General features: G+C 53.5%; 1 protein-coding gene across 15 annotated transcripts in view; it reads left to right on the forward strand.

Moving 5' to 3' along the window:
* ATP2B2 (ATPase plasma membrane Ca2+ transporting 2) overlaps positions 1-21854 on the forward strand; it is a 302573-nt gene extending 280719 nt beyond the window's left edge. For 9 of the 15 annotated variants that reach the window (XM_086697430.1, XM_086697433.1, XM_086697431.1 and 6 more), the window contains 7 exons: positions 68-174; positions 641-832; positions 3637-3850; positions 5787-5998; positions 6183-6290; positions 8122-8304; positions 16744-21854. In XM_086697430.1, coding sequence (XP_086553556.1) covers positions 68-174; positions 641-832; positions 3637-3850; positions 5787-5998; positions 6183-6290; positions 8122-8304; positions 16744-17055 — 1328 coding nt within the window. In that variant the 3' untranslated portion in view covers positions 17056-21854. Of the gene's footprint in view, positions 1-67; positions 175-640; positions 833-3636; positions 3851-5786; positions 5999-6182; positions 6291-8121; positions 8305-9550; positions 9723-13886; positions 13942-16743 lie in introns of all 15 variants that reach the window. The other 6 variants (XM_086697438.1, XM_086697441.1, XM_086697443.1 and 3 more) reach the window with 4 other exon arrangements.
* Positions 21855-22499: the final 645 nt, after the last annotated feature.

Raw genomic sequence — 22499 nt, forward strand, 5'->3', positions numbered from 1 at the left:
CTGGCTGCCCTGGCCCCGTGGAGCGTCTATCCCAGGGCCCTAAGCACACTCCTGCCCCACCCCACAGGTATCATCGACAGCACACACACCGAGCAGCGGCAGGTGGTGGCCGTGACAGGGGATGGCACCAACGACGGGCCTGCACTCAAGAAGGCTGATGTGGGCTTCGCCATGGTAGGGGCAGCTCACAGCGGGCCCAGGGTGGTGCCTGGTAGGAGCTCATAGTCATGGGGTGTGGGCAGCATGGCCTCCAGCTGACTGTGCGGGACCCCCAGTTCACACTCAGCTCACCCACCATGCACCTCATGTGCCCAGTGCTCTCAAGGCTGTCTGGCCCCCCACCACGGTCTTCCTGGAAGGGTAGAGGGGGGCTCCCTGCAATGGGTGTTGGGGGGGGAGGCATTGGTGGGGGGGATGGGCCAGGGAGAGGCTTCCTGAAGGCAGAGAGCTGGCTTCAGGGGGCTGGGTCTGTGAGAAGTACGGGCACACACACCCCACGTGGTCCTGGCCATGCAGTTGGGAGTATGCATGTGAGGGATGTTGTAGGACTGAGGATGTGTAGGGGATGAGGACGGTGCTGTTTGAACTGCTCACCATCCCCCCAGCTGCCCCACCCAGGCTCCTGTCCCTGTCCCCACAGGGCATCGCAGGCACGGATGTGGCCAAGGAGGCCTCGGACATCATCCTGACGGATGACAACTTCAGCAGCATCGTCAAGGCAGTGATGTGGGGCCGCAACGTCTATGATAGCATCTCCAAATTCCTGCAGTTCCAACTAACAGTCAACGTAGTGGCTGTGATTGTGGCCTTCACAGGCGCCTGCATCACGCAGGTGGGTCCTCCAGGGGGGCGGGCAGGGCGGGGCATGCCAAAGCTTGGGGGAGCCCCTGCCAAGGGCCAGGAGCTGCATCGCAGACCTCAGGTGCAGGCACCAGCCCGAGGAAATGAGGCTCAGCAAGGTCGGGGGCTGGCCCAAGGTCATCTGGCAAATGAGAGATGTCAAGCCTCACCCCCATGATGGCCCAAGCCAGGCACAGGCCCAGTCCTTGCTCCAGGAGGCAGTAGAGGTCATCCTTGAAGGAAGGCAGAGCCCCCAAAGGGCCAGAGGGAGGCAGGGTGGGGCAGGACCCAAGGGGTATCCGACAACCAGCTGGGAACAAGGAACCGGCAGGGTCCTGGGGGCCTCAGTTCTGGCAGAAGTGTGACAGGAGAGGCCTGTTTGCCTGGGGCCCTGAGGACAGGTTGGGGATCTTGGTCATGGAGAGGCAGCTGTCCATCAGGATCACTATCTGGGTCAGGGGCAGCCCCATCCCCTGAGCTTTGGGGAAGCCAGCCAGCAGGCCTGCATGTCTACAGCCTCACTGTTTCCTCCCCCAGCCCCATGAGGTGGGAACTGTGATGATGCCCATTTTACAGAGGCAGAAACTGAGGCTCAGAGGATGGACCAGTCAGGAACCTTCCATTGTTCCCGCAGCCTCCTTCCTTCCCCTAGGGACTGACCAGCCTGGCCTGGGGGAGGAGAGGGCTGGTATTCGAAGGCCTTCTGGCAATCACAGGGGCCGACAAGCTCCTGCCCACAGACAGGAGCCCCCAGAGGTCCGGAAGGTAGCACTGCCGTGAAGAGCTTGTGGCTTCAGGAATGCTGCTCCCCCCTGTTGCATTCTGAGCCCCTGGGGCTGCATGTGGCAGCACCCAGTACCCTATCCTGAGAATGTGAGCTGGGAGGTGGCTGGTGGGTCCCTTCTGCCCAAAGGGCCCTCTCCTGCTCTGTGGGCGAGAGACTCCCTCTAGGGGTGGCTTAGGGAACACTCCCGCAGCACAGCAGCTCCTGCAAGGCTTCTTGGAGACCCACTGACACCAGCTGGGGAAACAGGTTCAGGGAGGACTATCCGTTTGCCTGAGGTCTTAGACTAAGTTGGCAGCAGGGCCGTGTAGGCCTTGGTGGAGATGTGGGGGCCCTGACCCTGAAGCACTTGTAAACAGAGAAGGCTGGTGAGCAGGAAGAAGCCGCAGGGCCTGGGGAACTTGGCTGGGCCAGGGCAGAGGTGGGAGAGGTGGCCTGGAGGAAGGACTATGATGAGTATCTAGGAGAAGTGAGTGAGTGTATGGCGTGCAGGCAGAGTGGGCCTTGAGGGATGCACTGAGAAATGACAGGGGCATGACGAACAGTTCAGTTTAGGCTATTATGTGGGCTTCCTGAATGGAGGTGTTCCCCCAGTAGATGAGGCTCATACCAGAGAGGGAAGTCTGGGGTGGAGAGTGGGGAGAGGTGGGCAACAAAATGAAAGCCAGGGGGACAGGTGTGGAGAGGAGAGCAGGGCTGAAGAAGAGGCCATGGGGGACACGGATTTAAAAGGCAGGGAAAGGGGCACCTGGGTGGCTTGGTTGGTTAAGCATCCGACTTCAGCTCAGGTCGTGATCTCACAGCTCATGAGTTTGAGCCCCAAATTGGGGCTATCAGGGAGAACCCTGCTTCAGATCCTCTGTCTCCCTTGCTCTCTGCCCCTCCCCCACCTGTGTGTGTGCGCACGTGCGCGCTCTCTCTCTCTCTCTCTCTCTCTCTCAAAAATAAACAAATATTAAAAAAATAAGAAAATAAAAGGCAGGGGAAGAAGAGCCTGAAGGAGATGGAGAAGGAACATTGAGAGAGGAAGAGGAGGGCCAGACGAGTGGGGTCAGGCTCCAGGAGGAGGCAGTGGCCAAACCAGGAGATGAGGCTGGAAAATGTGTCTCTAGATTGGTGACAAGGAAGGTGCTGGTGACCTTGGAGAAGGGGATTTGGGGAGCACAGAGAGGCCAAAGTCTGGCTCCCAAAGACATGTTAGTCGGGCGTGCGAGGGAGGAGGGGACAGTCGATCGGCTCCTCCAGGCAGTGCACCCCATGCAATATGATTGTGCACAGAGCGGTACCACTATAGGACCCCAGTCTCAGCCAGAGAGAGGCGTGCAAGGATCCACACCAGAATGTGGATGGCGGCAGCCTGTAAGTGACAAGACCACTGATGAGTTTTAGCTTCTTCTGTTATTCCTTACTTGCCCAAATGTTCCACCACCAAATGTGTGATTTCTGGAATCACAGAGGCACACAATAATTGCTTAAAGTGGGATGATGAGGTAAAAAGGAACTGGGTGGTAGTGAAGAGAGGACAGGGGTCATGGGCACTGGTTGTGGGATAGCAGAGACCAGAGCCATTGACAGCTGAGCGGAAAGCAGCAATGGGGAGGGCAGAGGGAGGGTGAGGACACGGGATTTGTGCCGGAGACGGGATCTTGGCCTTAGCCAGGAGAGATGTGTCCACAGGGAGTGGAGGGGAGGAAGGCAGATGGTGGGGGTGTAGGTAAGTTTCCCAGAAGGCAGAGAGCTGCTCACCATTATGCCCCGAGGACTCTATTTTCTCTTTGGAGGAGAACACGGGTACACAGGTCTAGGCTGTTCTCCAGGGAAGGGAAAGCCTATCAAACCTGCTGGGTGCCTGCTTAGGAGCCCAGCGGGCAGGCCAGCCTAGGGCAGACCCACTGGGCAGAGCTGACTCAAGACGCCACCAAGATGCTGCTGAGACCCACACCCAGCACTTCGTAGCGGCAGGTGGGGCTGGCCTCCCCCATGACAGCCTTCCCCACCACTGCCATCTCCAGGACTCCCCTCTGAAGGCCGTGCAGATGCTCTGGGTAAACCTCATCATGGACACATTCGCCTCGCTGGCCCTGGCCACTGAGCCGCCCACCGAGACCCTGCTTCTGAGGAAGCCATACGGCCGTAACAAGCCCCTCATCTCTCGGACCATGATGAAGAACATCCTGGGCCATGCCGTCTACCAGCTCACCCTCATCTTCACCCTGCTTTTTGTTGGTGAGTCCCCCACCGGCCCACCTGGGACACTGTGGCCCAGACACAGCGTTCTGGATTCACATCTGCCTTCTCGTTTGCCAGGGAGGTAACAGAGGCCCAGGGAGGTGAAGTCAGTTGCTCAAGGTCACAGAGCAATTCCTGGGCAGAGCCAGGCCCCATCTCAGGTCTGGCCCACCCCAAAGCCAGGGCTTTGCCACTGATGACGGCTCCAGAAACTGAATACACACCGTGCAAGGCGGCACCCAAGTGCTGATTTATGCCCCTCTCACCTGCCCCATAGGAGCCCAGGGCTCTGGCCCCTCCTCTGACCCATCCCTGCACCTTATCCTCGCCCCTGAAGGCATCCTCACTGAGACTTCCCTGGGGAGGTGCCGCATGCCTGCCTAGCCACCAGCTATTTCCACAGCATTCTCATCTAGGCTGCTTCATTTAGGTTTTCCAGCCACTCAGCCACCACCATACATTACAGTGAGTGCCCTGAAGCACACAGAGGTGAGGTAACTTTGCCTGGGGGACGCAGCCCAACTCAGAAGCCTGGGTAAAGACCAGGCCTCATTTCCTTGGGTGCTTCAGAGATGATGCGGGCCAAGCCCACCCCTGGGTCACGGAAAGGCCCAGAGTGGGGAAGGGACTGGTCCACAGTCACACAGGGAGTGGGGGCCAGCTGGGAGTCCCCAGCCAGGGCAGGGCCCCTCCACGTGAGGAGGTGGGCTTTCCATGCCCATAATGAGCACTTACCCGCTAAGTCCAGGGCACAGGTGTGGGTAGTGCATGGACCCTACTCCTCAAGGGGAAGTCCTCTTGTGTAAATTTTGAAAGCAATGTGTTGGCAGGACTATCGTAAAGATTATGTGTAGAGTCTTTGAAGAAGCCACATGAATAAAAAACTAGGAGAGAAGGTTGCCAGGTGGGGGAGGGGAGAAGAGGGCAGGTTCCCGGTCTAATTGCTGGCTTCCCCCAGTGGAGCACCTACCCTCAGTGGTCTTGGATTCAGCTCAACACCTCACACTCTGAAAATTCCACAAGCTCTCCCGGCACCTGCTTATGCAGCTTTGCAAAGGGATATAGAATGACATCAGGCCTGACACCTGTGGCTGTCCACACAGCAGCCGGGGGGGGGGGGGGGGATCGACTCTCCCCCATCACGTGACAGCTCGGGTACAAGAGAATGAGGCCACATAGGCAGAGCCGGCCTGGCCTAGGAGTCCCAACCTCCAGGTAGCACTCGATGTTTCCTGTAAGAGCCCCAGGGGTCTCCAGAGGCCTCAGCAAGGGACACATTCAGTTACAAGAAGTAGCCCTTTCAGGGGAGCCCAAGGCCACAGGCTCCACCAGGGATTCCTGGTTCACGCCCAGTCCTCCCAGTCCCCGATGAGTTTGCCAGCTGGAGGTCACTTTCTTTTTTTTTTTTTAAATTTTTTTTTTCAACATTTATTTATTTTTGGGACAGAGAGAGACAGAGCATGAACAGGCGAGGGGCAGAGAGAGAGGGAGACACAGAATCGGAAACAGGCTCCAGGCTCTGAGCCATCAGCCCAGAGCCCGACGCGGGGCTCGAACTCACGGACCGCGAGATCGTGACCTGGCTGAAGTCGGACGCTTAACCGACTGCGCCACCCAGGCGCCCCTGGAGGTCACTTTCTATAAGCAGTGTCAGCTCACAACACAGCTGGCATTCCACCTTTATCAGATCTCCACAGAAAAGCGAAGTAAAGTTCACCCAAGGTCTTTCCCCCTAGAAAAGAAAGGGTTCTGTTATCCCTCCACTCACACTCAGGACCACCCAACAGCGCAAGCCCACTCTGCCCCCTGATATCCAGAGCACCGCCTCTGACCTGCATGACCCACCTGGCTGTGTAGGAGAGGCCCCCACGCGGGGCCAGCGTCTTCCCCAGCCGTGGCCCTCAGCCCAGTTCCTGCCCTCTCGGCTTGGCAGGCGAGAAGATGTTCCAGATCGACAGTGGGAGGAACGCCCCCCTGCACTCGCCACCCTCGGAGCACTACACCATCATCTTCAACACCTTCGTCATGATGCAGCTCTTCAACGAGATCAACGCCCGCAAGATCCATGGCGAGCGCAATGTCTTTGATGGCATCTTCCGGAACCCGATTTTCTGCACCATCGTGCTGGGCACCTTTGCCATCCAGGTAGCCAGGCCCCACCCTCACCTGGGCTGGGGTGGGCAGTGGACAGCCGGGGCCCCTTGGCAGTGCCCTGAGAGCCCAGACCCCTGAGTTGGCCCCTGATGGCCTATCTCTCTCTCTCTCTCTCTCTCTCTCTCTCTCTCTCTCTTTTTCTCTCTCTGTCCCTGTGCTCCCCTTTGACCTCCAGATAGTGATCGTGCAGTTTGGGGGGAAGCCGTTCAGCTGCTCTCCGCTGCAGCTGGACCAGTGGATGTGGTGCATATTCATCGGGTTGGGAGAGCTCGTCTGGGGCCAGGTACGTTCTGGATGGGTTCTCAGCAGAGGGAGAGAAAGAGCACTGGACAGGGAATCCGGGAGCCCCAGGAATAAGTCCTGGCTCTGCCCTGGGCTCGCTGTCTGGCCCTAGGCAAGGTCTTCCCCATCTCTGGGCATGTGAGCGATGGGGTTTGGCCCCAGGTCCCAAATACTGGTCTTTGGGGTACCACCACTATAATTTTTGTTATAGATCTATATACCTCTGATGCTACTATTTGCTTGATGGTTTCCCTCAATCCAATCAGTTATTTTAATTGAAATTATTTCAAAAGGCAACTTTATCTTGCTAACATGATTAGAAAATCGGCATCATCTGTCATACACAGAAGCTAACCAAAAAAATAATAATGCAATGAGAACTATGTTATTAAACTCTAACTAGATCCTGAAGCCAGCTTGTTGTCTAAAGGGGTCCAAGCAGAGACTCCTTCAGAGGGCTCCAAGGAAACAGAAGAGGGGTGAACGCTGCCTTGTCTCAGAGCTATCCAGTGCTGTGTCTGAGATCCTCCCCAGCTTTAGGGAACCATGGGCTGACTGCTCTGTGGGGGCCCTTCCAGCCGTGACCCAGAACATTCTCCCTACTTTTGCCCAAGTCCTAAGCATGTGTGCGTGTGTGCATGTGTGCATGCATACACACACACGCTCACACACACGTGCACACACTCCTTCAGAGCACGTCTGCTTGCAGACAGACCAGGATGCAGTGCTTGGGAGAAGTACCTGGAGCTGGATCTGGGCCAAGGGGGCCTTATTCCCAAGGTGCTCCGTCATCCAGGTACTGGGAGCCCCAGGTTGCCTGAGACATTGTTCTTGATTTCAAGCTGTTCCAGGCTGGAGTGGGAAGTTGCAGTAGCAGAAATTAGATAGAAGATAAAGAAGAAAATTTAGTTTCATCCAAAAAGGTCCTTCTTGCAACTTTGGAGCTTCTTTGGGAAGTTGATAAACTAGATTTGACTTCGCAACCCCATTCCTTGGGCACCCTCACAGCCAGGCCATCTTTATCCTCCTAGAGCCCACACCCTCAGGGAGCTCTTGGCTTCTGGGAGAGCAGACTCCTGACGCCTGAGGATTATGCCGGTGGGCAATGCTGAAACCTCCAGAGAACCCGTGAGACTGAGTGTCCAGGCCAGCCTCTGTTTGTCCCTACAGGATAGGAAAGGGGCCTCTAATCTCTGTCACCTCAGCCTCCCCACAAGGTCTGTCTTTCAGGTCTCAGCCCCACGGACAAGCCCTTTGGAGGACGATTAAGGATAAAAGCATATCCCCTTCCCATATTGCCTTCCCTTTCTGGGAAGGCAACCATTCCAAGTCCTAGGACTGGCTGCCCCCAAGGTACCCGTGCCCTGGGCCCCTATTGCCCACACTCAGTTTCCACAGGACCAAATGATCAGGAGGAATGAGCCCAGGGACCTGAGGGCCAGCCATGAGCCAGGCTCATGCACAGCAACTTAGATACACCACCCTGCTTAATCCTCCAACTCTGAGAATTACCCCCAGCTTTACAGATGGGAAAGGCAGAGCTCAGAGACGTTAAGTGACTTACCCAAGGTCATGTGGCCTGTAAGGCCTGGGGCATATTCAAAGTCACATCTGTCCAACTCCTGAAGGCCAAGATTTTCCTCTGAATGAGTGACTTAAAAAGCAAATCAATAAGCAATTATACAAGATGGAATTGAGGAACAGGTAGGATGAGTTAAGGAGCGAGCTGAGCATGAGTAGGTAAGTGGGGAGGAGAGGGGGGTGGGGTGGCAGGGCGGAAGGAGGCCACCTGTGGGACGGCCCCCATCACCCTGCCGCTGGACCCCCTGCAGGTCATCGCCACCATCCCGACCAGCAGGCTCAAGTTCCTCAAGGAGGCAGGGAGGCTCACGCAGAAGGAGGAGATCCCGGAGGAGGAGCTGAATGAGGATGTGGAGGAGATAGACCACGCCGAGAGGGAGCTGCGGCGGGGCCAGATCCTGTGGTTCCGAGGCCTGAATCGGATCCAGACCCAGGTATGGGAGGCTCCCAGGGCGGGTGGGTGACGGAGACGGGCGTGCTCCATGCCACCCCACAGGCACTCAGAGACCGGACTCCGGCCCTGCTCTCCCATCTCACCAGCCGTGTTCCCCACACGCACGCTCCCGTGGCTGCTGAAGAAGCTGCGGCCTCCCCAGGAATGTTCCGCCTCGCCCCACAGACCAGCGAGGGGTCAGACTGGGGGTCACACCCACCATGGGTTTCGAGGGGGGATGCCCCAAAGCGGGGAGGGGGCCTGAGTGCTGAGGTGAGTGAGAGGCTCGGGTCAGGGTCGTGGGGCGGCCACCGGGAGGGGCAGTGCAAGGGTGGGCACCAGGCCATGTAAGGGCAGGGCCAACCCCACATTCTCCCGAGCCTGGGGGTCAGCCTGGGAGGTCCTGGCGTCTCTACACGTGCTTACATGTCCTCCACCTGGGCCTTCAGACACTGCCCTCCGCCAGGGTGTTGACACCACTCTGGGAAGCAAAGTTTGGTCTTCCCCACACATACACAGACACACACGTGCACACCAAGGACACACATGCCAAGCACACGTGTGGGATGGATTCCTTCCCCAGGACAGAGACACGTGCCACAAATGTGTAGGCCCCACACACTCTTGCACAGCCCTCTGCCTAGGCTGGAGCTGTAGTTCACACTGTTCGTTCACAGCCCCGCGGGATGATGGACACGGGGGACTAGGAAACTGAGAGAGGGTGGGTCCCTTGCCCCCCCATCACTCTGGGAAGTACTGCCCAGCCCCTACCTCGATCCGCCAGGCCTAGGTAACAAACAGAAGATCACCTGGGCTGCTTCACACCCCACAGGGCACCCCCAAACATCCTCTCATTGGCCTCCACAGCCCTGAGAGGTAGGTATGCCCCCCTAGTTTTAGGGGTGACCAAGGTTCAGGAGACAGCACTCTCTGGGAGCCGGGGTCGGGGTGGGACAGGTTTCAGATCAAGAGCCTCCTGAGAAGCCTGGGTTCTCCCCCATGACAAGGACCCCAGCACACGGCCCCCTTGGCCAGCCCTCCCCGGGACTCTGGGGCCTACAGATGGGCCTGGAGCTGAGCAGACATCTTGCAGAGGCTTTGAGTGTGTCTGGTAGTCTTTGTTTGACTTTAAGTGACGTTGTCGTTGTCACCGTGGCTGCGGCTGTTCTCGTGGCGTTGCGCCTGTCAGTCGTGTAGCTGTGTGTCCGTTCTTCTCGCAACTTGTCTCGTTCTCTCCTCCGTTGCAGATTGAAGTAGTCAATACTTTCAAGAGCGGGGCCTCCTTTCAGGGGGCCCTGCGGAGACAGTCCTCCGTCACCAGCCAGAGCCAGGACGTAGCCAATCTCTCTAGCCCTAGTCGCGTGTCGTTGTCCAATGCTCTTTCCTCTCCGACCAGCCTTCCTCCTGCTGCAGCTGGGCGTGAGTGTGAATCCTTACTGCCTCGGGCGCCACCGACGCCAGTGCTGGGCGGGCAGGGGCCGGGGCACCAAGGACACGGGGGGCAGCCAGTCATGGCGAGGCCCAGGGGGCTGAGGGACCAGAGCCATAGAGAAGGGTCCCAGTTGGTCAGGAGAGCATTGCCAGTCATGGGGTGGCAGTCATTTGGTGGGCCAGGGTTGGCTGGGGTCAGGGTCAGGGATTTAACCACTCAGCTAAGGGGTCGTGAAGGTTGAAAGTGGCCAAAAAGGTCTGGGTCAGTCAAAGGATCAGCATCTGGAGGGGAGTTTCCCGTGATCAAATGTCCCAGCACCAAAGGGTCACAGCAGCCAAGGGACAGCAGTCAGCGGGGAGGGCAAAGCATCAGTCTAGGATCAGTCTAGGATCATACTCAGTCAGGAAAAGCCTAGCCCATGAGGGCAAAGTCAGAGTTGGCCAAGCAGTTAGAGTCTTATAGTCAGTTAGGTAGGGGGTTACCACAGGTCAAGGCCCTGAGGGGTCACAGTCAAGTCACAGTGGGGTGCAGCCAAGAGAGGGGTCACTATAGGTCAGAGATCCTAGTCGGTGAGGGCTCCCAGGCCATCAAGGAGATCACAGCCTGGTGGTTCAGAACCCTCTGCCTTCTCTCCTTGTACATCTGAGGACATCCACTGCCTTACACACACTTTTCCCTGCACACTGAGGGTCTGACCCCTTTCTAGAAAGGACAGAGCTCCTGACCCATTCAGCTTGACCTCAGGTACAAAACGGTGGGCCCAGGCTCACGTCTTGGCTGGGTGCCAGGACGCCCTGAAGGACCTGGTCTAACCCGTGGCTTCTGGCCCTTCCTCATCTCAGGGATAGCGGGGGACTCTGACCTCCTCCATCTTCTCCTTCCTGCCAAGCTCACCTCCTCCTCTCAAGTGGAGACTTCTGACCTGGGTCTCTCATTTCTGGCCTGTCGAGATCTTTCTGAACCACCCCTCCCCCATAGCTTCAGGCCCCAGGGAGAATAAGAAGTGTCTATTTGCCACCTGCCTCCTTTACCTTGTCTCCAGTCAGCCTCTCCCAAACCATAAGGGAACCCCTGGTTCTCGTCTTCTCAGATTGCCACAGTGTGTCTGTTCTAGCCCAGCTTTTGACGAGGAACAGACTCTAGGCTTCATCTCTCCATATTTTGTAAAGTGCCTGTTCCCCCATCCAAACACAGTACACCCACCACACACATCCCCTTCCACTGGGTGGGAAAGGACTTGCATGCAGGGTGGGACCTGGGCCATCTGAGCCCTCTGGTGGGAGACACAAGCCACAGAGAGACTGCTGATGGCATATGCTCATATCCCATGACTGTTCAATGGATGCAGCCCTGCCAGGTAGACAGGATGGGGGGGCGGGGTGCAGAAAGGGGAACAAAAGCCCTTCCATGTTCACTCATTAGCACAAAATCCCAGCAATGGGGAGGTGAAGCCAAAGTGAAATGGAGAGCTATTTGAGCAGATGGTGTCCAAGTCGCATGTCTGTGACTATCACTAGGAAGTCACTGCCAGGCTTTCTCAGGGCAGGAAACACTTTGGTCCCCTCCTCCTCCCCTTTACAGCAGAGAGCCTCACCCAGCTGACCTACTCCTGCATCCACATAGCTCTGGCCTTGCTCAGCACTCACTACCACCTTTCTTGAAGACCAATGACCAAGTGTTCTGGTCTAGGGGCACCTCGCTGGCTCAGTGGATAGAGCATATGACTCTTGATCTTGGTTCAAGTGTAGAGATCACTTAAAAAAAAAAAAAAAAAAAGAGTTCCGGTCTGGAGAGCCACTGGCTGAAAAATCCATTTCTTTTGGCTCCTGCCACCCCTCCTGGTGACTCCTACAGCCCCCTGGCTGGGTCTGGCTGCCAGCCAGTTTGGCTTCTGAGTGCTCACTCAGCTGTTTGTCCATCCCGGGTTAGCCTCTTTCTTGAGGCATGGTGCTTCACCCTGGCCACAGCCAGAGACAACCTGGCATTTCTGGGCACCCATGCAGCCTTTGGAAGTCTTCCTGTGGCATAGCCCCTCACCTTAGCTCTTATAGTCTAGGGAAAGAGCTTGGTCATCTCAAACCTGGGTAATATCATTCTCACCTTTTCCTGTGCCATTTATAAAACCATAAGGCCAGCCGAGGAACAATCAGCTCTCAACACTTCTTCAGAGAAACACCCATTTTTGCCCACCTCTCCAAGGACCCAACAGGAATGGTCAAGCGTGACTCCCTCATCCAATTGCCATCTTGTCTCCTTAAGCATTTTGTATTCCTACCCTCTATTGGAGACTCCAGACTGTAATTCAGCATGCTTTATGGGAGCCTGACCATCCCCCCTAGCCAAGGGTACTGGTTCCAAAAGAGATCACGACCTCTGTGGTTTCAACACACACATTTTGGTCAATACAGTCACAATGTGAACTCTAAATAAATAGTCCCAGTTCCTCCTTCTCCTGAATAGTCGTTATAACAATGACATACCCTCTGGTCTCCAAGGACTCTGAGGGCCCTCTAGCTACCGGCCAAGGTCCCTTCAAAAGCCAAAGGCTGGGGCGCCTGGGTGGCGCAGTCGGTTGAGCCTCCGACTTCAGCCAGGTCACGATCTCGCGGTCCGTGAGTTCGAGCCCCGCGTCAGGCTCTGGGCTGATGGCTCAGAGCCTGGAGCCTGTTTCCGATTCTGTGTCTCCCTCTCTCTCTGCCCCTCCCCCGTTCATGCTCTGTCTCTCTCTGTCCCAAAAATAAATAAACGTTGAAAAAAAAATTTTTTTAATTAAAAAAATAAAAAAAGCCAAAGGCTTTCTTCCCACAGGGAGGTGTGAAGCCAGTAGCCACAGTTAAGAGAAGGGGTCCCAAATTGGGTGGGATGGAAAGGTAGGCTGCCTCCCACCTCCTCTGAGAAGGGTCTTCCTCCTGGGGATTCTCCAGCAGAGGAGGATAGCCATATGTATGCTGAATTCAAAATACCTGGAGTCTGTATATTCTAGAAGGAGTCAAACCACTGTTTCCTGGGTTATCAAGAGTTAAGCACCAAGGCCGGGGGCCCCTGTCCCTGGGATGGACTTCTGACTCATGACCTTGGGGTGAGGAGCCCCCCCACCACATCACACATCGCTCCCCAGGCACCACTGTGGGACAGAGGGTGCCAGGCAGACAGGTGCATGCAGACATGACAGGCAGGTCAGGCTGACATCCGGAATGTTTGTGCGGGAACTCTCGTCCACTCTCGTGCTTTCCTCTTCTGACTCACTCAAAAATGAGAGGTTTTTTTCCCCCAGAAACTTAAAGGCACATGCCTATAAGGCCTTATACTTGAGCCTCACTCAGCGTTTTCCAAAGCTGTTCCCATATTCTTCACTTCACATATGCCTCGCAAATGAATAGGAGGAAGGAGTTTCTTCAATATATCCATTTAACTGAGAAAGACACTGAGGCTCAGAGAAGTGGACTGACTTGACCAAGATCACCCAAGTGAGTGGCAAGAGGCCTGACTCCAAAGTCCCTCATTTTTCCCACCAGTGCACACCACTTTCCAGCGCATAGACCTGGAGCCTGCAGAGGCGGAATTTTCATTCCAGAACCAGTGCCCATGCCCATAGTCTCATACAGTGGAAAGGAGCCGATCCTCTGGGATTTAGAAGGCCAAGAAAGCTGTCTCTCTGCTTGAATTTCTACCAGCCTGGCAGGGACTGGGGAGAAGGGCACCTCCCCGCTGGTGATCCAGGACAAAATGAACATTCAGCTCTGACCCAGGGCCAAGCTACACTCATCTGCACCCATCTCAAACCACTTTTGTATTTAACGAGTGTGTGGCAGGCTCCGTGTTGGTCAGTGAAGGTCCTACTCCTTCAAACCAACCAAGCCAAGAACTGCAGGGTCCTAACCCAGAACCGGCCACTTTCTGGCCACTACCAGACCGGGCATCTCCTATTGCCACTTCCCCGTCACATTCCTGATTCTGAGGACTGCTAGGAGCAAGGAGTTTGCATCTCTTAAGGGGAGAAATGAAGAAGGAAAGAAAAGAAAACTGTATCTCTCATTAGCGTTTTGGTAACTGACTTAGTGCAATCTTGGGTTGGCGAGAAAATGGCTTGCTTCTGGGGTGGGGCCTAGACCTCTCCACTGTCTGAATATTCCATGTGTTTGTTTCCCTAGAGGGCTAGAGAACCCTGGATACAGAGTTCAGCAAGAGAGAGTGAAATTAAAAGAGGTTGTGAGTCTTTAACCTTGAGCCTGAAATGAATGTGAATCAATCCCAGACTCTTGGCTTCCCTGAAGCCGGGTAAACATTCGAGTATGTCGAACCCGTCCCAGCCCGGGGCCTACGCATTTCCTCAGAGCCCTCCAACACGGGCATGGGTGTCCTACTCCCTTTGTACTGATGAAACCAAAATGTCTAAAATCCCACAGGCCCGGTCCTCACCCCTCTCCCCTCCCCCCATGCCCAAATGCGGCTCACGCCCAAAAATCTCACTTTAGGGTAGGCAGGGAAGGGAGGCGGAAGAGCTTTTTTTCTTCCCGTATTTTTTTTTTTTTTTTCCATTTCAGCCGCGGAGTGAACCGAAGTGGAGACTTGAGATGGCCGTGGTGGGGTGTCCCAAAAAGTCTTGTCCCCACAGTCTTGTCCAGAGCAGTTCATTCTCTCTGTTGTCTCCATGCCAGGGGGAGGGCAAGGGGCCTGCATCTCATTGTGTGTCGTCCCCTCTGCATTTTCAGTCACATGACAGGGTCCTGCCACCATCCCTCCTCCTCCACCAGGTGCCCCAGCCAGCATCTTATTGCAGTTCAGCCTCAGAACACACTGGGCACTAAGCTGGGCAGTTACAGTGATTATTATTCCCATTTTACAGATAAGAAAACTGAGGCCCACAACACCTTTTTCATTGTTTTCACTGAATCAAGGGTGCAGTGGCCTGCTCATCAGGAGATCAGAATATTTAATAATCTCTGCAGAGCCATGAATGGGGAATCCAGGGAGAAAGAATCCTCGGAGCAGTGAAATGCCTGTCAGAGGGCCAGCACTAATGCATGGCATCTGCAGGCACCTGCTGCCTCTTATTTAAAGCATGATTCCAACAAGGAGGGTCCCATGGAGTCCCCAGCCCCAGCACATAAGGAGGAAAAGGGACAGAGATGCTTTTGAGAAAACAAGGAAAAATCAGAACTACTAATGATGGCTGACAACAAAAGAAACTTAACAAACAAAATCAAAACTCTGGGGTCTTACACAAGACCGAAAAGGATTCCTGACCAACTTGAAGTTAAACCCTTCTCTGTACACACTAAATAGATACACATCTTATGTGCTTTAGAAACACTTCCCTCTGAAATAGTAAAATAGACCCTGAGCTATGACACTTAAAACCACCAGCCACAGTCACCCAGAAAACTCACCTCCATGGCCCACGCTTTCCCCACCTGTGTCCCACCAGCAAGATACCCCTGGGTTCAGCTGGGAGTTCCACAGATCCTGGGACCGCAAGGGCCTCCCCACAAGGACCCCAGCGGTCCTCTGCCTCCCGCGGGTCTGTGGTGTGGAGGCAGCCACTGCTCTCAGCTCCACGGCCACCTCGGCTGAGGCTCTGCTCCTTGGAGGCACTGAGGCTGCCTTGTATTCCCCTGCCACTGCCTCCACTCTGAGTTGGGGCTAAGAATAGAGGAGAAAGTACCTTTTTATCCCAAGTTCCATCTGCCCCTGGAGATGACAGGCATGGCTTCCCCCTCCCAAGAGTCTGGAGAAGGGACCCCTCTCTTCAACACAGGGATCCTGTTCCTCTGCACTCCGTGAGACAGGACAGGGGACGACCAGTGAGGCAATGTGGTCACTTGCCCGTGGTCAAGGCACCAAAAGTGCCAGAGCCAGGACTCAGGCTCAAGTCTTCCGGACTCTGAGTCCAGTGCTCTTTCCACCAACCTGGAAGACTCAAGATCCAACCCCCTTTCGTGGTTCAGAGAACCATGGCTTCCAACGAAGTCACAGAAGGTGAAAGAACATGCCGTTTTGTGGCTCAGGTCCACACCCCCTAGAATCCCACCCAGGGCTGGGTTTGGCCATCTGATTCTGGCTTCCTTTTTTGGGGTTTTTGTGTTTTCAAAGCACAAGTAAATCAAATACCCCAGGAAATGAGGGACCCCAAAGCCAACTCCAATGACTGGCCAGGGCTTTGAGTCTATACTCGAGTGTTTACCTCCCAAATGCATGAAGGAAAGAAACGTTGGGTACAAAGACCTCCGTTCACATTGTCCAGGCTTCCAAGTGTAGCCGTGTGTCTGTCTGTGTGTGCTGTGTGGTTCCTGACCCCTCACCGTGGCATGCTCCTGCCCATGAATGTCATCAGTCTGCCGGCTCCTTCGTGCTTTCTGGCTGCCTCTGCTCTGCACCCCAGAAAGCCCTGAGTTGGCTTTGGTTTGCTTTGCTGCCTTCGGTTTGATGTTCCTGTTCTGTGGCCCTCGTGTGTCTTCTCCCATCCCGGCTCATCCAACCGTCTCCCCCTTTCTGTTCCTTTTCCGTTTGTGACGTTATCTGTTCCATGTTGTATGGTTTCTTAACTGTGTGTGGTTTTTTTGGAGATTAATTTTCTAAAAATAGCCTCTCCTCCTTCCTCCTTTATTCCCACCTGGTCCCGCACCCCTTCTGCATGGTTGAACTTCTGCTCTAAAGTTAACAAGGCTCAGTCTCTCACTAGGTCTGGGTGGCCGCCGGAGTGGACTATGCTTCCTCTAACCACTGTTTCCCACCATCTCTGTGATGGGGCTTGATTCCTCCTGTCCTCATACTGTAGTTCTGACCAAAACCAAAGCAGTTTTTAAAACCTCTCGGATGCATATAACCTGAGCCCCTCTTCCATTCTTCCCCCTCCTCCCATGCTCATAACACCCAGCGACTGTGGATTCCAGCCGCCTGCTGTGCCCTGACCCCTCCCCCCAACCCCTCCTCCGAGCCCCTCCCCCAGCTTGGCTACTGGGCCCCCCACCCAGGGCAGTGCTTCTCACCCCTATGTTTCCCTTGCAGATTCGCGTCGTGAAGGCGTTCCGTAGCTCTCTCTATGAAGGTCTAGAAAAGCCTGAGTCTCGAACCTCCATCCATAATTTCATGGCTCACCCCGAATTCCGGATCGAAGATTCACAACCCCACATCCCCCTCATTGACGACACCGACCTGGAAGAAGATGCCGCACTCAAGCAGAACTCGAGCCCGCCGTCATCGCTCAACAAGAACAACAGCGCCATCGACAGCGGGATCAATCTGACGACTGACACAAGCAAATCAGCTACCTCTTCAAGTCCAGGGAGCCCCATCCACAGCCTGGAGACGTCGCTTTAGCTGAGGACCCCGCCGCCACCCACCCCCGGGCCCCACCCATCCAGGCACCCAGCTCACCCAAGCAGCAACGAGCAACAACAGGAAACCAAATACTGGCGAGAAAACCAACATTTCCACCCAAAAGACCCTTTTTCTGGCTGCGATGCTGTTTGAACTCTTTTTCACTTTGAGGCAAGGGGCGGGATCTCCTTGGGGAGGGGGGGCTTGCGGGAGTGAGCGATTTTCCCAGAACAAGCCCTTCCCGGCTCCCGCCCGAACATGGACCAGCCATGCACCCGCCAGGCCACCACGTCCCCTGCATGAATGTACTGTGCACTTCCAGTCCTCCCCTTGTTTGGTTTGGGGGGGGTCGGGGAGGGTCTTTTGTTTGTTTTCTTAGGCGGGAACTGACAACAGACTCTTTTCTGAGACTATTTATCCAATCGACTGGTCTGTGAGTTTTTGAAATGCTTGCGCAGCATGGTCTCAGTTGCATAGGTTAATTTAACAACTTTTTGAAACTGCAGAGCTTAACTCACCTAGTAAATTTGCACCAATGGAACCGAAGAACTTCATAGACACTCACAAGGTTATATCCATTTCTTTGTATCTATATCAACGTATACTTCTGCAAGACCGTATACGTCCATATAGATAGGTATACACACACACACACACACACACACACACACGGATATATAAAGTTTTTTTGCCGGCATGTTGCCTTGTTTCCGCTTAAATGCTCTATTTTAACTTATTTATGTCCTAAAACAAGAATGTAATTTGTTTACAAACCTGTAGATAACGTCTTTGGCTATTTGTACGGTTTAAGAACACTGGTGGCTGAGATGCTATAAAGACAGCTCAGCCCAACAGACACTTCCCTGGATTGCATCCTTGATGTTTTACAATAGCCATGCTCTGATTTTTGCCTGCTGTTTCCGTTCAATTATGTCACTACCGCGGGAGGCTCAGGCAGACGCCAAATGCTACTGAGTGTCCATCCGGAGGGGGTTAACACCGTGCTCGTGCTCCGTAGACACAGGGAGAGGAGGAGAGAAGGCTTCCTAGGTTTGCAGCACTAACGGCCGGCCCGGCCCGAGGAGGATGACGGGGTCCGCCAAGCTCTGGTTGAAGACTTTTCTCTCGATGAAACTCGCTTGAGTTTACTAAGAGCATTTCAAAAAAAAGGTTCTCTTTGGCACTGTCTGTACAGAGGTTGAGGTAGTGTTGCAATATTATAAATGCTACTGTGTTGATTTTTTTTTTTTTTAGTAATTTAGAGGTTTATTTACTTATAAATTGCAGCGTATGAGCTGTTGGCATACTGGATGAGGATCATTAAGGCCTGCTGCTTTTATTTTTATTTTTGAAGAAGAGTAGCCTTTTTCTCTGCACTATTTAGATCCGAACGAACCTTATGATGTGTATATTGAGATGTATTCAGTGTGATTTTTAAACCAAATTGTCTTCCTGTAGTCGCAATATATACTGTAGCCTTTTGACAGCAAGTCTCGCTTTCCCAGACAGAAAGCCATTCTGAAACCCTACAGTATCACAGGTGAGAAAAGGTGGTTATTTTCCCCCCAAGACAATAACAGCACTAGTAATCCCACTTAATGAGAGCTTATTTAATTGTACGTCAGCCTCTTAACTGCTAAGCACTTTGTGGGTATCAGCTTTTTTCATAAAAGAACTTTTGTATTTAATACAAAGTTTGCTTTGAGACTTTTCAGCATACAATCTTTTTCCATAAACTTGTACAGTGCAAAAGACATTTTGAATACCATGATCGATGACGTCCCATGCTTCGAGGAAAACCAAACACTTTTCCACCTCGCTTGCAAAATTCATTCCTCATACTGACCTTTCCCACAGTTGCTCTGTGTCAGCTCGGCCCTTCCCTTCTCCAGGCCCAGAGAATTCTTCCACAAACAAGATGAGAGCCACTCGGGAAAAGAGCCATAGTCAGCTGGGAGGGCCTACGTCTGGGTGGCTGTGAAGAAACCTGAGGGTTTGGGATCCCAAGTCAGCCCATCCCACCTGGCAAAACCTTCCTGGAAGGAGGACCTTCCGTGTGCGAGAGCATCACCTGATTGTCGTGAAGGAATATCTCTGAATGTACCCAGCAGAGGAAACTGCATCCCCAAAGGGGTGACCAGCCCTCAGATATGCTTACTGGATTCCAATACAAACACCACAAAAAGCCAGCCCACTGCTCGCCTGCCGAGAAAGTAGAGACCCGCACATGTAAAACATGGAGCAGCCTTGGAACACGGTGTTTTTTTGTAGCTTCCTTTCTCAAGGTTTTCCATCTCCCCACCTTCTTTGTTCCAATCTTGTGTCCATGACCTCATTCCACGACACCAGGAAAGCTGTGCTTGCACACCCATGCTCCCTGTTTATTTGGAGCCAGGACACAGGGAAAAACAGGAGGGGTTTCTCTGAGTAGAGCCTAGCTTGGAGAACAGGGAGCAGCGGAAGTAACGGAGGACACCCGACATTAGCGTTGGTCTTTTCTTGTCAGGAATGATGGATGCTCACACACACACACACACACACACACACACAGAGGAAATGATTGGTTTGTCCAAACTCACTGTAGTACATAAAGCTTGCACTCTGCGTCCTATATCTAGCAGCATGGGGTACGTTTGGCAGTCCACCCCATTAGGGGGTAAATAATTTATGACCATTCATCTGTTTTTATGAATTTTTTTATCTAGACAATAACTGTAAATAAAGAACTCACCGTCTCTGTTCATTTAATACTATGCAATGGTTATGCTTCGATCGCTGACTCTTCTTACTGCCGCAGTGTGATTCTGAAATGTCTGTGGTTTAAAAAAAAAAAAAAAGGAAAAAAACAAAATCAAACAGAACACAGTAAATATATATTCTGTAATGTATATTTTTTTTCTAGTTTGGGACTGCACCATCCACGTAGCTTCTTTTCTGTCCTCTGGACAAGGGCTCCAGGAGAAGGTAGCAGATTCATTCTGAAGTCTAAGTTCAGCAACTTGTCTCTCCCAAACAGATGAGAGAAGAGCGAGGGGCCCACTGAGTGACCCCCGGTGCTGGAGAATCACCCACTTTTGAAGGTGGGCGGGGAGGAAATGTCTCCTCCCTGCAACTCAGGCAGCACTTTCCCTAACTCAGAAGCAGCCTCGATTGCTCCCACCGCCTCACCTCACCCTGGCCCCTTCCTCCTTTGTCCCAACTGGAGCACAGAGTTGACAAGAGGGAGGGTGCCCTGCTTTTGAGACCGGACCAGTGGCAATGATGGTACTGGGCCGAGGACTCTGGACCTGTCTCAGCCTGGGTGGCTTACCCCTGGAGTAGCCACTCTTCACAGCCATGTTGAAATGCCCCCCAACCCCCGCCCCGTACCACATACTGATGGTGTATATAGATGTGGGCCTATTTCTGGAATTTCTCTTCTGTTCCCTTATCTGGGTGTCTCATCTGGAACCAGCCATACAGTTTTGCTTACTGTCGCTTTATATGTTTTATCATGTGATAGGATAAACACCCTTCTCTCTCTCTTTTTTAAAACAAAACTTGCTGGTTACTGTCTCACAGCTGTTCTTTTAAGTAAACTTTAAAATGTTGCCAAGTCTTCTTCCAGCCCCAGCCCTTCCCCCACCCCATATACTAGGCCCTGTCATTCTACGTGCAAACATCTTCCTGCCATTGTAAGCACTGTTCACTCAGGGTCGCTAAATAGAGTGTCTCAAAACGAGAAACAAAAGGAGTGTCCTAAATCTTGGGGGGAGGCCGGATGTTCCCCCCAACAACATCTCATCTATACCCTAAGCAAGGGTGTCAACAGGAGAGGCCACCAAGTCCCCTCCCAATCTCAGTTTGGGACCCAAAGTCACCCCCCCCTGGTTGTGCTGGGGTGGACCCTCCACCTGCCCCAGTCCAGAAGAGAAAGAAGGCTCTCTCCCAGACCTGGAGCTACCTGATGCATGGCCCAGTTGTTTGTATTTCTTATTCTCCTCCTGGAGAAACATTTATTCCCATCCCCCTTTCCTGAACTGCTTTTTTTTTGGGGGGGGGGAGGGAGTTCACTTCCTGTTCTTTGTCCAAAGTTTTCTCAGTGGTTGTATGATAGGTCCTCTGGGATGCAGCCATTTCTTTCCTGGACCTTCACGCCACCCTTACCCTCTGCCCATTCTTGCTCTACTTACAGGAGGCTGTCAGCTAGGTGCACTGTGACGTGCCTCCTACCCAAAACTCTCTCCCTAGTGTCTGAGATCCCATCACAAGATGGGAGGGGTGCATTTCTTGAAGGCTTTGGGTCTTCTAGAGCCAAGGCCTAAATCAAACAACAGCAGAAAAATCCCCAGGTCTTGTCCAAGTTCTGAAGCAAGCTCTCCTGATTGTGATGTAGAGATCCTACTCACCCAAGTACAGGGAAAGGGATCCCAGGACCTGGGCATCAGCCATCACCCCCTCCACCAAACACAAGACCTTTGAGGCTGCTCTGGGACCTTCTCAGCCCCCGAAGTCTGTTTTGTAACGCCTGTGGTGCTCTCCCTCCGGACCTTTCCTCTCGGGGGTCGCCACACTTTGCTAACTCTTGTGTGCACATATTTTATAACAGAGTAGCGAGGAAATGGTGCCGTTCCAGCTTCCACGAGCTGCCCGGGCTCCGGGGGGCTCTGGGGCAATTGGGGCTGGGAAGTGACTGTGCTCTTATTGTACACTCTTTATTTCTCTGTATCTCTGGCTTGTGCTCTTTGTAATTAATGGGATTTGTCTGCCTTTTCAACACTATACTGAGCAATAACAATAAATGCACACGTGGAAACACAGACACGGTACACATCACAAGGCCTTTTTCCGCAGGACAGCTGGGTCCTCGTCCTCTGTGGATTTGAACTCGGGAAAACTGAGTCTCTGGGAGGGAAAGGCACTTTGCCCAAGGGTGCATAGCTCAGTGGGTGTCTCTCTCCTTCCATCAGGCCACACCTTTCAAACATCCACCATTTGAGGGAGATAAGTTTAACCTGCCTTTCATGAAGAACAGTGAGCAGTCCCAAAAAGAAAGACTTTGGGGGAAGAGGCCTCAGGAGAAGGAGGAAGAGATTGGGGGACAGAGGGTCTTGGAGGTAGGGGCACAAATGGGGGAAAGCTAAGAATGCCTGATTTGAGGTCCAGGATCAACTGGAGGGAGGTGACAGGAGGTATGGACAGAGGATGTAGGTGGCATCCCTTACTGGGGATAGGGGAGGCAGAAGGGAGCCTGGCACCCTAAGAATCTGAACTGTGCAAACCTCTGCTAAGCATTAGCAGAAAACAAGAATGTGCCCAGACCAAGCGATGGTCTCAATGTTGGTCCAAAGGTTGAGGGTTGCACATGCACACCTTCCCCCACCAACACACACACACACACACACACACACACACACACACACACACTAAAGGCCAGCCTTTCTCAGGGATAACTGATCTCCAGA

This window comes from Puma concolor, chromosome A2 (genome assembly GCF_028749965.1).
Source record: "Puma concolor isolate L17-30 chromosome A2, mPumCon1.1.hap2, whole genome shotgun sequence".
In the NCBI taxonomy this organism is placed as follows: domain Eukaryota; kingdom Metazoa; phylum Chordata; class Mammalia; order Carnivora; family Felidae; genus Puma; species Puma concolor.